Raw genomic sequence first — 13,835 nt, 5'->3', positions numbered from 1 at the left:
CTGCTTTGAATAACAGTCATCAGTAAAGCTGAAGGGCATGTTTTGGCATCCATGCGCTCTCCTCCATGCAGCTACCACACCACCCCACATGCAAATCAGGTGAACATAGTGTCCTTAATTCCTGGAGGCCTTCCAAAGCTGCTATGTCAGGTAGATATATGTCACAATAGACGGATTGTTCCAGCTCAAAAAAACAACAACACTGAACCAACCCATGTGAATATGTTATGCTTTCATGATTAAAAACATTGTATGTTTTGGGGAGCATAAATAATAAAAACTAAAAAAGTCAGGGTGATGCAACAACATGAGAACATTTTTTTTATATAAAAGTATATAAATGGGTGACAGAATCGACATAATACAGGCTCCTATTTGAAATGTTATCACATACCTGCTGCCACTGTGGTTAAAGGCACAATATAGGGTATGTAAGATTTTATTGATATTGATATTGATATCCTAAAACTACTTGCACAGTGATATATATTTCATGCAGCTGTGTATTTATGTTATGCCAAAAATTCCAATTTTAAATTATAGGCTTGTTTGAGATGCGCCTCGCCTGAAATATAGGCGAGAGTGGGCGGCTGCAGTGAGGGGAGGCATGAAATAAGCGCAGTCAAGACGGACAGTTCTGACCTCTCCAAGTGGAACAGATACCAATGAGATCAAAGACGGATATCGCATTATCCTCAATTATGTGCTGCTGATAAAAATGATATGACTTCAGTTCTGTTGCTTTTATATGAAACTAAATATGATGAACATGACACTATATATATATATATATATATATACATTTTGTTTTGAAAAGTTGCAAAGTTCACATTGTTTGCTTAATTGGCATAAATTGGCATATATTTTTTTAAATGACCAGCTTTCATTAATAGCCTTATCATATCAGCAGCACATGTGAAAGTGTGAATGAGTACTGGTCAGGTGAAATCACTATCATACTGATTAGATTGGAAGAACAGACTGATTGCTATAAAAAGAGGGAAGAAGTGCTTCCAATCATTATGTTCTTGTTTGGTTACCTCCAAAGAAACACGTGCAGCTATCACCGCTTTGCATCAAAATGGCTTCACATGCAAGGAAACTGCTTCAAAGAATATTGCAACTGAAAGAACCGTTTACCAGATCATCAAGAACTTAAAGAGGAGAGGTTCATCTTCAGGATGTCCCAGAGTGTCCAGTAAGCCCGGGCCGTCTCCTCCTGAGGAGCCGTGTCTCCAGCACTGCAGAGCTTAGGAATGGCAGCAGGTTGGTGTGAGAGCATCCGCACACACAGTGAGGCCAAGAATTTTGCACAACGGCCTGGTGTCAAGAAGGGCAGCAAAGAAGCCACTTCTCTCCAAGAAAAACAACAAGGACAGACTGAAATTTTACAGGAGGTACAAGTATTGGACAGCAGAAGACTGGTGCAAAGTTATTTTCTCTGATGAAGCTCCCTTCCGACTGTTTCGGACATCTGAAAAAAATTTATGCTTCGGAGAAGAAAAGGTGAATGCTACCATGAGTCCTGTGACGTGCCAACAGTGAAGCAGCATCCTGAGATCATCCATGTGTGGGGTTGCTTTTTTTAATCAAGGGATTAGGCTCATTCATAATTCTGCCCAAAAACACTGCCATAAATAATGGTATCAAAACGTCCTGCAAGAGCAACTTCTTCCAATGATCCATGAGCAATTTGGTGATAATCTGTGCATTTTCCAGCGTGATGGAGCACCATGTCATAATGAAAGAGTGATAAAGAAGTGTCTCAAAGATCATTACTTTTACATTTTGGATTGTTGTATAGGCGACACGCCGGATCTGAATCCCATTGAGAACCTGTGGTCAGTCCTCAAAAGGCGAGTGGACAAGCAGAAGCCCACAAATTGATTAACTCCAAGAACTTTAAGGCAAGAATGGATCACAGTCAGTCAGGATTTGGCCCAGAAGCTAATATCCAGCATTCCAGAGGGAACTGCAGAGGTTATGAAGAACAAGGGTCAACACTTTATATATTGACTCATTTTATATATATATATATATATATATATATATATATATATATATATATATATATATATATATATATATATATATATATATATATATATATATATATATATATATATATATATATATATATATATATATATATATATATATATATATATAATTGTCACTGCCAAAACTTTTGGCCATGACTGTATATACATACATCTATATGTATATACGTTGACTCAAAGTTGTATGGGGCAACCAATATTAAAACATAGAACAATAAATGATAGCGAGTACCTCAGTAAGCACTGACCACTTTAAGGTCAAGAAGTCTTAAAATATCAGATAATTCTGTCTAAAAATTACATAGCTATAATCATGAAACAAAAAGTTTAAATTATGACATAAAATGATCAAAATTGGTGCCGATACCCTTGTGGACAGTGCCCTGACATACAGCGCTGTTGAGCTATGGCCTGTCCTCTCTCTCTCTCAATTCACTTCCTGTCAACTCTAAACTACCCTATCGCAATAAAAGGCAAAAATGCCAAAAAATAAATCTAAAAAAAAAACACAAATAAATAAATAAAATGATCAAAATTAGGAGACAAAACCATGACTTTAAAATATGAAATATTTAGTTAAAACAGTCAAAATAAGATTAGTATTTAGACAGAATAATTAGATAAAAAGTCAAGATCGAGATAATAGTCACAATAATTATTACTTATATTGATACTTTCACAATAAATAGTTAATTATGACAAGTTTAATGATCATAATTTCACCTTTATACGTTTGACTTTTTATCTCACATTTATGACTTAGGACGTCATTAAGAATCATAGTTTTGGCTTTTATGGTATGAGTTATTGCAATTTATTTAGGAGTGAGGAGGAACCCAGGCTGAACCTGGCACTCACCAAAACTCCTTCATAACTTGCCATCAAAGTGGTCAAATTTTTGGCAGGAACTCCGAGCTTTTAGTTCCTGTTTGCTGTCTTTTATATGCACTCAGTCAACAGCGCAACAGGAATAAAAACACAGAGAGGCTGAATGTTCCCGTGGTTTTATGCAGCCGCTCTCTCCTCTCTCCGGGTTTGGAAATGTTCCTGGCATCTGACTCACAGTCCTCTTCAACTCTTGCCCCGCACTCATGAGTAACTTATCCCTGCTGGTTAAATTTCCACATACTACCGTAGACCAGCTCCAAATCATGCGCAGGTCACCTTGTGCTAAAGAAAATATTTTATGCAAATACAAGTTCTGTCGTTTATAATGAATTGCATGAAATAATAAAAGTTACACTAGCGCTGAGGGTAAACACAAAAGTTAAAAATTAAAATTAACATGCAAATTTGGTTCTCCTTCAGTCAATAAATGATCTAACACGCAAAATTCTGTAGAATCATGGCAGTATTTCCTCCCACCAACTGCTGACCATGTGATCCAGGGGCTCTTGAACTTTGAAACCTTTTCTCCAAATGCAGAGGAAAACAAGCCATGTTTTTTTCGTTGGTTTTCAAGGCCAAGCGTTTATTGTAGTAACACCTGTCGAAGTGTAAAATATACAGCACAAATTCAGTTGCATTAGAGATATGCTGTAAATAAACTGATATGAACCTCATGCAAACAATATGCTACTGATTTGCTGTATCAGGCGTACTTATGTGCAGATTTATTATTACCGCTGTCAAGCCAGATGTCTAAGAAAGCAAAACACATCTGAATGAGAGTTCAAAAGACAACACACCGAATCAGAAGTGAGTAAGTGGTCTTCACTTTTTATTATCTTATGACACGGATTTTCAAATATACATGATAATGAGTCCTGTTCTCTCGGTTCACTGTATTTTACAGTTATTTACTGTTGGAGCATATCCAAAATAAGAGAAACAAAACCCAGACAATTTTACACACTCATAGAAAATATTCTCCAGAGACACAGCAACACATAAAAGACAACAAGACGAGGAAGCAATCATTGTTTTGATTACATAAAGTTCACATTGTCCAAAAAACAAACCAAAAACAGTGTAGTGATGCAAATAAGCCTTAGAAATAAAATCGAGAGAGTGAGAAAAAGGAAACATTGAAACATGAGTGCAAATTTCTTTGGAGGCTGGAACAAATTTAAGACATAAATATTTTAAAAATATAGCCTATTAAATCAACAAACAAAAAGGCAGACAATTGACTTCAAGTAGGAGATCCCAGAAAGTGAAGGGTTCATGGGAAACACCCAAAGCAGCTCTCATTTCTTTCTCTGGAAAACATTCGCCAGCATGGCACCTGAGGTGGTCAGCTGGCCCATCTTACTTAGAAACTTGGTCTTTGCGTCCTCACCCACCAGACTCGCTGCAATAGAGATGGACCTGAAAAGAGACATCAGCGCATTCATAGGTCAGAATCCACCCACCAATCAAGGGTCGTATAAGCACCGGCTGCTGATAGGGCCAAAATGGCAAAGACAGCACCTTATGGTAGAGTTTGTAAGTTTGATTCATTTCAGGAAATTAGTTCAAAGCAACTTAGTACTTCGTAAGAAAGTAAAGGCCTTTTCACACTGAACACGAAAATGTGGCGCAATGACACTTTTGCATCGAAACAATAGATCCTTATCGGGGTGTTCACACTAGGCGTGATCATTTGTGGAGTGAAAAAGCAAGGATTTATTTATTTTTCGTCCTGTGTGTCGATTTTGTTCCCCGACGCTCCGCAACGAAACATGCTGTCCATGAGATTTGAGTGAGAATGGTGGCGCTGTTTCGAAAACTAGTGTAAACAAACATCGAAGAAGAGTGATGATGATGCTGAGTTCATGTTATCATTGGTATCTGAAAACAGACTTATTCTCACATGTTCTTAATATAATTTCTATTAATTCTCCACTGAATTATGTGACCAGGAGAGCACGGTCCGTTTTCTTACACATGTGCGAGTCGGAGTACGTTCAGTCTCTAGATCTTCTGTATTAAAAAAAGTGAGTTAAACATTTTTCTACACATGAAATATGAAAGCAAATAGACATGATTATGACGATATATTTTCTGTATGTGTTTTGTATGCTTCACAATCAGAAGTTATTACAAGAACCTGATTTCTTGAACTATCTTTATCGTTATCTTTATAGTTATTGTCCTTCTTGTGAACGGGCCTTAATTCAACAAATCACTAACATTATCACTAGAAAGCAACATACTCATATTTCTGTAGAAATATGTCATTTAAAAAATACTCGACTAATTTGCCGATAAAATTAATACATTATCTATCAAAAGCAGCTCTACTTAAACTGTAATAATAGGATAATTGGCAAAACAAATTTGCGCTGTTGAAAGCATCAAAAGTTTCTATTTACAATGCGTTTTTGTTGCATTGAGCAGTGCAGTAAGTCACAGCTGTGTTTGAACACCTGTGATTGGTCACTGCGGTCAAGTTACTCAGAATTCACAAACCTCTAAATGCTGAATATTAGCCTTGATGCTCACAAATCCTCTCATTGTAACTAAGTGTAACACAATGTAAATAAGAGCTACACTGATTATAGTGAAACATTGTGAGATCGCGACAAAATGATTTTTTTCTGTGATTAGATGCAAATGCTTATTTTCTGACTTTCTAGACTTCCATAATACATTTAGAATTTGAATAAAGTTTTGAAGTAGAAGCAATAGGACACAAAAAAATACTGCAGTAGAACAAATAAATAAGAAATGCTACATACACTGTATAAAGTAATCAAATATATCAAAACATTGCATATTCTTCATTGTGTTAATTAAATGTATTTCTTAATGTTACAAAAGTAATTTAATCAAGAGCAGTGAAAGATTTTCTCTGTTTTGTTATTTAAATGACTAACACGAATGGCAGGAATATTAGACTGCTGTCACTTTAAGAGCTGCCTGGGTCCAATATACTGTTAAACATGTGTTTTCTTTCTCTCGCGTTTGGTTTCAATTAAAACCTTAATTACTGTGAACTTACAAACTTAATGTTTACATTAAATTTCTTCCTGTTTAGGCTAAATTCTCTTATTATTGAAGCTGAAAACTGTTGTGCTGCTCAATGTTTATGTGAAAACTGTATGTGACACGTTCAGCTTTTTTTTTTTGCAATATATTAGTTGTATATACGATATGTCCATTGTCACATTTCGGCAGATTGGGCGTGAATAAAACTTTGAAAGGTCATGCAAAAGAAATAACACATAGTTATGTGATAAACAGAATTATTTTTGAGAGAAGATTTTACCACCATCTATGTTTTATGGTTAAAAACACCAGAAACTCAGTAAATCACTTTGTCTATTGTATCTTATTTTAGACCTTGCTCTTAAACTTGTTTCCCCTAAACATTCACGCTTTAAATGTCACCCGCCCAACTAATTAAATAGAATGATCCCGGATAACCCACGGCAGAACAACCCACACCATTTGTGAGAGACAGAGTAAACCGATGTATCCCGACTTGCAGTGACAGTCACAATGACAGACTCCAATGCAGTTATAAAGTTCGAACATTTATAAATATCTCAACAAAACCACTGGAAGCGTTGCTACGATACCAACTAAGAAATTCTAAAGGCAAGTGCTGTTTATAATCAAGCCACATATTTAGGTTCAAGGTTTTAAAGAGTGCCACACATGTTCGCAAGCTGGGTATGCTTCGTTTTGGAAACCTCAGTTAGAGAGAGTCCATAACAAGCAAAAATCTTGACCTCACAAGTCATTGAACTCTTGAAAATCGCAAATTTCAGCAAATAAAAATCCATTTAGTGCATACTCTACCACGTTTTATATAACAAAAAAACAGTCAGCACCAAATTAGGAGTGGAAATATTAAATAAATAACAGTGTATGTGTCCATGTAGCTTTACACAGCTGCTTTAAGTGTAATATGAAGCAGAAGTACCATTGGCCTACAGGCACAGCCCAAATGGAGCGGGTCTGCAATAATCATGTGGCTAAACCAAGTGGCTTGCAATGCCTGATGGGAACTATCAAGCAGTGGAGACACTGAGTCAAACCCAACCTGAACTCAAACAGATACATCGTTGAGGAAATTAACATACGCAAAGCATTCCTGATTACTGTAAGATTGAGTAGGTGTTCTTGAGAATCGTGTCAAATTATTTATTTTCACTCCTCTACTGAATAAGCACTTGTTCGCTTGTTTAGTTTTGTGGCCAGGGAGTTATTTAAACGAAAACAGGAGAAGCAGAGACTGTATTCATTAGATTTTCCTCAAATAAGATCCCCAAATAAGAACACTAAACATGGTGACTGTATGAATAAAATGAATGTGTTTGTCTTCTCACCCTTGTGCCTCTCCAATGGCTTTGTTCTCCACCTTTATTTCACACTCCTTTATCATGGAACTGAGAATAACCTAAAGGGCAAACGGGAAAAGAGGGAGTATTCTTAGAGCACTGCTGGGAAGTCTGACATACACGCAGACACACGCACATCAGCTGGACATTACTAGGCAAAGGAAATTAAATAAATAGAAATTGGGTTACATGACATACAGCGTGATAAAACGTTAGGGTGACAAGACTAGACCAGGCTTTGGAAAAGGGACTGTTATGGGACTGTATTTAATGAAGAATTATGGGTGGTTGTTGTAGTTGTGTCATACAGACATGACAAAGAACCAATTATGAAAATGTTTTTTGAAATGTTGATTTAATACCTCATGCTCTGGAGAGAGCTGCTCCATATCGGTCTTCAAACATCTCAGTCCAGGGAGGAAATGATTCACCATGAGTTCTTCAGAAATAACTAAAGCCCCGGAGTTAAGAAAAGACTGTCAAAGATACCTGTGAAATATACAAGTCTACCCATCCACAGTTCAGCATGCATACATGGGGAGAAAAAAAAACAAGGCAGTGGCTATTTGCACTAAGTGTAAATAGCCACAGAGGCTATTTACACTAGGAGCAAATAGCAATAGATGCTATTTACACTAAGTCAAAATAGCATATTTTCTTAGGGATAGATGCCATTTACACTAAGAGCAAATATCTATAGATTCTATTTACATTTAGTTAAAATAGCAGGATTTTCTGCTGTTTATACTACTTATTGCAAATAGTGGCAACTATCTGCATCTCAGTATTGTAGTACATTATAAAACCTTCACTTACCATAACCCTTTCCGAAAATTTACTTTCAATTTTTTGATTATTTCCTTCATTTTCGTTGGAATGCTAAATGCTTTTCTAATTTTATTTGAAATTCGAAAAGGGAGAAAAAATGTTGAACCCGGGTCGATCGCGTCAAAATTAAACAAGGCCGGCTATTTGCGCAGTGTAAATAGACACTGAAAAATAATTAAAAATATGGAGTGTCAATTTACACTAAGTGTAAATAGTCCACCTTCTTGGCAGAGGCTATTTACACGAGTCCACCAACGAATGCGTGACTGGGGCAGTCAACACTAGAAAACACCAGCAGTGTAAATGTTAAAACCGTGCCGTAGTCTTTTTGACACGATCGACCCGGGTTAGAATCCGCCTTTTGCCAAACTTTTTTCCCCTCCCTTTTCAGATCTTATATCACATCGGAAAGGCGTTTATTTTCAATGAAACTAAAGGAAAAAATCAAAAAGTTGAAATAGTATCAGGTAGGGTTAGGGTAGGTGTAGGGAGGGTTTTATTGTCCTAATAAGGTGGTATCCATTTAATATCTTGTTTACACTCAATACTTTATTATTTCAAATTGTTTTATAACTATAAAACGGAAAAATTCAACAACTAAAAATTTAAATAAAGTAAAAACCAGCTTAAAATGTAAAACTATGATCAAGTTTGTTAATAAATGTATTAAATTGAAATTATAAAACACTAAAAAGAACTAAAACTACATGAAAATAGAGCGGAAACAACTAAGAAGACTGAAAATAAAATAAAAACTAATTCAAAATTGAATGCTATAATATACCTCTAATTAGGCTGTTGATCTTTAAATGTTTCATGAAATAAATTACGAATTAAAACACTAAAGAAAAATAAATCTACTATAAAACTGATAGTAACTGAGTGAAAGCAAAACAAAAGACAGAAAAAAAAGGAATTTAAAATTTAAAACCATATTAGACCTACAATTATGGCTTTTTATCTTTTATGAAATTATTTAAATGATTTACCAATTAATTGTTAGACCATGATGTTTCATGATATACCAATGAATTATTTTAAATAAATGATAAAACCGCATATACAAATATTTGCTGTAGAAAAAAAATTACATTTTTACTAAATGAACATGCCACTGCTCACAATGCCACTGAAAATATAAATACTGATTCCAATTATTAAATTAATTTTTATTATATATAATTTTAATTAAGCTGAATGAATGAAACAACAAACTCCATGTTAATTTGAGTTACCCGTATCAGCCTGATGATCTGTTGCACCCCTAAAAGCGACCAAACTGAAACCATGATCACCACAAAACTTGATATAAACCCAGCCGTGAGAAATTTGCACTGTTAAACCCTATAATGACTTGCACTTTTACATTAAATACACACCAGTATTCGGTCCACGGTCCAGACTCAACCTCATATTGATCATGTTGCAAAACCTCAAAACACAGACAGGACGAGGTTTTACAAAACTGCCTGGGGGGCAAGCCACTGCTACAGGGGGGTCTCAACGGTGACACAGCAGGCAAAAATAAAATTAAACCGAGAAAGATGGGATGCTGTTAACAAGACAAAAGAGCATCTGCAAAGGCATGAATGCTGGGAATCCTGACCAAAGGGCTGGGCTAGGCTCTCTTCGCTCAAACGGACAACATCACAGAGCATTTAACGACAAATTCAGCCATCCACCCTGCAATTTAGTGTACAAAAATGGCTGAGGTTTATTTTCTTTTTTTCCCTGCCAGCGGGATATGCAAACATTTTCACAACGATGAAGCTCTCAGAAGAAAAGGAGGGAAAAAAGAGAGTGAGAATGCAAATCCAGCTATGGAGACTCATGTCCAGCTTAAATAGTTGACCATCGCTCAAAAACTCAAAAAGCCCAGAGAGAAAGTGGCCACACAGACTGTGTGTTGAGGATCTGTTTTAAGTTGAAACTGGAGGTCAGACTGTGGTTATACTGTGCAAGCTGCCATACGCCACAAAATCAGTGGAGGAACCAGTGAAAGATGGCTTCTGCTTCCAAACATCAGCAGTCGAGGTGTACAGTCCAATTCCGCTGTCTATCTGTTTTCAATTTGAAATCAAAATGTTCCCTCTTAGAGAAAAATCTACTTCTGGAAATGTTGGAAATGCAAACCGCTGGGCATTACCGAGGCTTACAAACACAATAAAACCACTTGACTGATTAGTTGAAAAAAGCCTCAAATGTTCAGCCAAATGATTGCCCTGACTGTTCATGGATTTTCTGATATATCCCCAGAATAGCAAAGGCTTGACAAAATGACAAGTTACAATCTGATTGGCTGATTGGTTTACGCAAATGTCAGGTTTTTAAATAGCTATCCCAATGAGAAACAGATGCTGATTTAGACACAGCTTTTCAATCAAATGAATTGTATGAAATGATACGAATAAACACAAAATTTAAAAAATATGTTCTGTGTTACATATACTAAGTATAGAGGACTCGTATTTTCAGCAGAGGCGAAGGTTTTTCAAGTAAAAAAATTTTCTTCACAAGACATTTACTGATAGATGGGAGACATGGATTACTGTAATGTTTTTATCAGCTGTTCCGACTCTTATTCTGACGGCACCCATTCATTCAAGTGATGTAATGCTAAATGTTTCCAAATCTGTTCAGATGAAAAAAAACTAACTTCAACTAAATCTTCATTTTTGATGGTTTGAGTACATTTTTCATAGATTTTCATTTTCGGGGGTGAAGTATGCCTTTCATGCTAATAGTCAAAACCTTGCTACGTAAGACGAGTTGAAAGGTGGTTCTAAACACACACACACACACACACAACAAAAGTCACATTTTGAAATATATAAAGGATACAACAGCAGGACAAGGCGCTGTATGCCTCAAACAGTTGAGTGGCAATGTCAATCCTTTTACTCTCCACTGTCTGCTGGTTGTTGCACAGTGCCAGTTTGTGCAAATGAGGAAGAACAACTGTGGAAAAAAACAGACAAAGAACAGAACATAAAAGAAACAGAAAACACTTCTGCCCCAGTATAATGCAAGTGCACTAAAGGGCAAACAGCCACAGAAGCAAGACTGTACGGTTATCATCACATTATAACACGCTATGGTTTTTTCCTCTGTGCAAACAGTGAAAAACTTTGCATATGCAAGTGAATATATAGTGGTGACACTCACATTCATCTCTGAAGCGTGGCTCTGCATTGGGTCCGACTCTTCCAAATGTTTTGATGATTTCCATGTGCAAAGAATGCTGGTCCTGATACTGGGGGTCTTCCAGAAAAGAGGCCAGCTGCATTTTCACTCTCTCTAGCAGCTGACAAACACACATATGACACAAAAATAAATAAAACCTCCTCTATATAGTTTGTAAACATTAGTCCGTAGGTGTGCATGATAAATATCATATAAATACCAGCCAAACTATGAAAAAAAGTGCAACTATGAAAAAAAGTCCGTCAATTTTTCACTAAACTAGATATAAATAAATACATTTGGGTTCTGTGGGTGTCGGTAATATGGGCTCGTACCTCTTTTTGCGTAACAGTTTCCATGATAGTTCCAAAAGCAGGTATTGTTGAGATCCTCACTGAGCTGAAAGCAGAAAATCCGTCACTACACATCCAAAAGCAACCATTCCATCACCCACTAAAAAGATAAAAGATGCACGAATGGAACAGAACCATGAGATGCCAATCACTTGATGGAATATGTGGCAAGCAAGATGATTAATGTGATTAACACATGATCATTCCCATGTCAGTATGAAAACAGAAACAAACAAATATCCAACCACCCCCCACCCCCTCCCAAAAAAAAAAAAAAAAAAAAAATCCAACCAAGAGAATGCGGAGAGGAGACAGGATATTTGTTTTTTAAAGTGTCTCATAGCTGCGGTTAACTCACAATTCAGGACCACTGCACAAGGTAATAAGGGCCGGGGCTACTCGCTTGTCAATTAAGGCTTCGCTCATGCCTCGAAGAACCAGCTGCAAACCAGTCAGATGCAAAAGAGAGACGGGGGGGTCAAACACAAATGGCCAAGAACCTAGCAGGGAAGTGGGGTGGTAGAGGAGACTGTAGTGCTGGGGGGGGGGGCCTTGAGAAAGAGTGACTGGCAGCCAAACATGCCACGGGCCACATGGATGGACAAATGAGCTGAATGAAGGGATGAATGGATTGTGGAAAGCAGGCAGCTTCTCCAAGCATGCGGCGATTAGTGTAGACTGAACGAAGGATGTTAGTACACAGAGCACGTGAGACATCAACAAAATAAGCACTGTCTCTCAAGCCTTGGTTTCATCAGGAGAGCCAGAAATACACTTCCACACTGACAGAACATTAGCATGAATTACAAATGATTCTATCAGCCGAAATGATGGTTAACAATGTTATATTTAATATATATATATATATATATATATATATATATATATATATATATATATATATATATATATATATATATATATATAGGGGCATATTTCAATCTCAAAATAAAATAATAACAAACTATATAAAATATTAATTTTAGAATTTTTTTATATAAAAAAAGCCTATTTTTTATTTATTTTGCATTATGACAATAATTTTGTAGCAATTAAGCACATTTAACCCTCTGTTGGTTAGAAGCGTATTATAATGCAAATAAAAATGCATACAAAAATGATATATAAATAATGTTCAAATAATGCCAGGGCCATATTCCAGACTCAAAATAAAATCAAAATAAAGAAAATGAATTGTTTTGGCATTATTTTCATAGCAATTAATCAGTTAACCGTCTGAATGTCTAAATGCAAAATAAATAAATAAAAAATTAAATTCTTCATCTACAATTTTATGTATAGATCATGGTAGTATTAGTTATATATTATATTTTTGTTGTTTAAAAAAAAAAATATTCCCCCCACATTATGGTAATGAGAACCTGGTTCAATGTGATGAAAATGTAAAAATCATAATGGAAAAAATATTAAATAATGTGAAACCCTTAAATCTGGGCTCAGGTAGGCGATGCTCGCTGTAGGAGGGGCTAATAAAGTTGTGGCCCCCTGAGAAAACCAAGGCGGAGGGAGGTGCATGGATGAAGGAGGCAGGAGGAGACTTACATTTCAGGATCACTGGAGAGAGTGATAAGTGCTGGAACAACTCTCTGAGCTACTAGAGTTTCATTCACCCCCTTCACCAACAGCTGATTGGTCAGAGCAGGGGTGATGTCACACAGGATGCATGGAAAGAGCGAGCACAGTGTCATGGAACACCGCAGCGAGAGAGAGAGAAACAAAAGAACACAAAAAAGAAACAACGGTAACAAACTAAAAAAACAGCGCAGACATACAACAACAACAACAAAAATATGACAGAAGCCCACGGAGGCACTACACAGATAAATTAAATAAAAATTAATGACTAAAGAGGCCAGGCAAATTGAACTAAAGCTACGACCACAGATGAGGAGAAGGAGAAGAGTTTCCAAACACTCCTCGAACCTTCATTTCAGACTTAAAACAGGGTGGGGGGGTGAAATGTGGGGGCCGTTACTTCATATCTGAATGGCAATAGCAAGCGTGCTGTGGTGCAAAAGACGTACGGATGCTTTAAAGCTGCAACGACTTCAATACAAGTAAACATTCAGTGATTTGACAGGTAACATGGATGACAAGGCACAAGGAGGCCCTAGAGGGAG

The 13,835-nt window shown here is 36.5% G+C and overlaps 1 protein-coding gene across 18 annotated transcripts in view; it reads right to left on the bottom strand.

Moving 5' to 3' along the window:
• Positions 1-3,757: 3,757 nt before the first annotated feature.
• relch (RAB11 binding and LisH domain, coiled-coil and HEAT repeat containing) overlaps positions 3,758-13,835 on the bottom strand; it is a 42,999-nt gene continuing 32,921 nt past the window's right edge. For 15 of the 18 annotated variants that reach the window (XM_026200957.1, XM_026200954.1, XM_026200959.1 and 12 more), the window contains 7 exons: positions 13,258-13,340; positions 11,677-11,740; positions 11,324-11,462; positions 11,000-11,116; positions 7,693-7,781; positions 7,319-7,389; positions 3,758-4,370 (listed from right to left, as the gene is read on the bottom strand). In XM_026200957.1, coding sequence (XP_026056742.1) covers positions 4,250-4,370; positions 7,319-7,389; positions 7,693-7,781; positions 11,000-11,116; positions 11,324-11,462; positions 11,677-11,740; positions 13,258-13,340 — 684 coding nt within the window. In that variant the 3' untranslated portion in view covers positions 3,758-4,249. Of the gene's footprint in view, positions 4,371-7,318; positions 7,390-7,692; positions 7,782-10,999; positions 11,117-11,323; positions 11,463-11,676; positions 11,741-12,052; positions 12,136-13,257; positions 13,341-13,835 lie in introns of those variants that run through there. The other 3 variants (XM_026200955.1, XM_026200967.1, XR_003275561.1) reach the window with 2 other exon arrangements.

This window comes from Carassius auratus, chromosome 24 (assembly GCF_003368295.1).
Source record: "Carassius auratus strain Wakin chromosome 24, ASM336829v1, whole genome shotgun sequence".
In the NCBI taxonomy this organism is placed as follows: Eukaryota; Metazoa; Chordata; class Actinopteri; order Cypriniformes; family Cyprinidae; genus Carassius; species Carassius auratus.
Note: the sequence above shows the minus strand (reverse complement) of the source record. Positions and strands in the feature narration are given on the sequence as shown.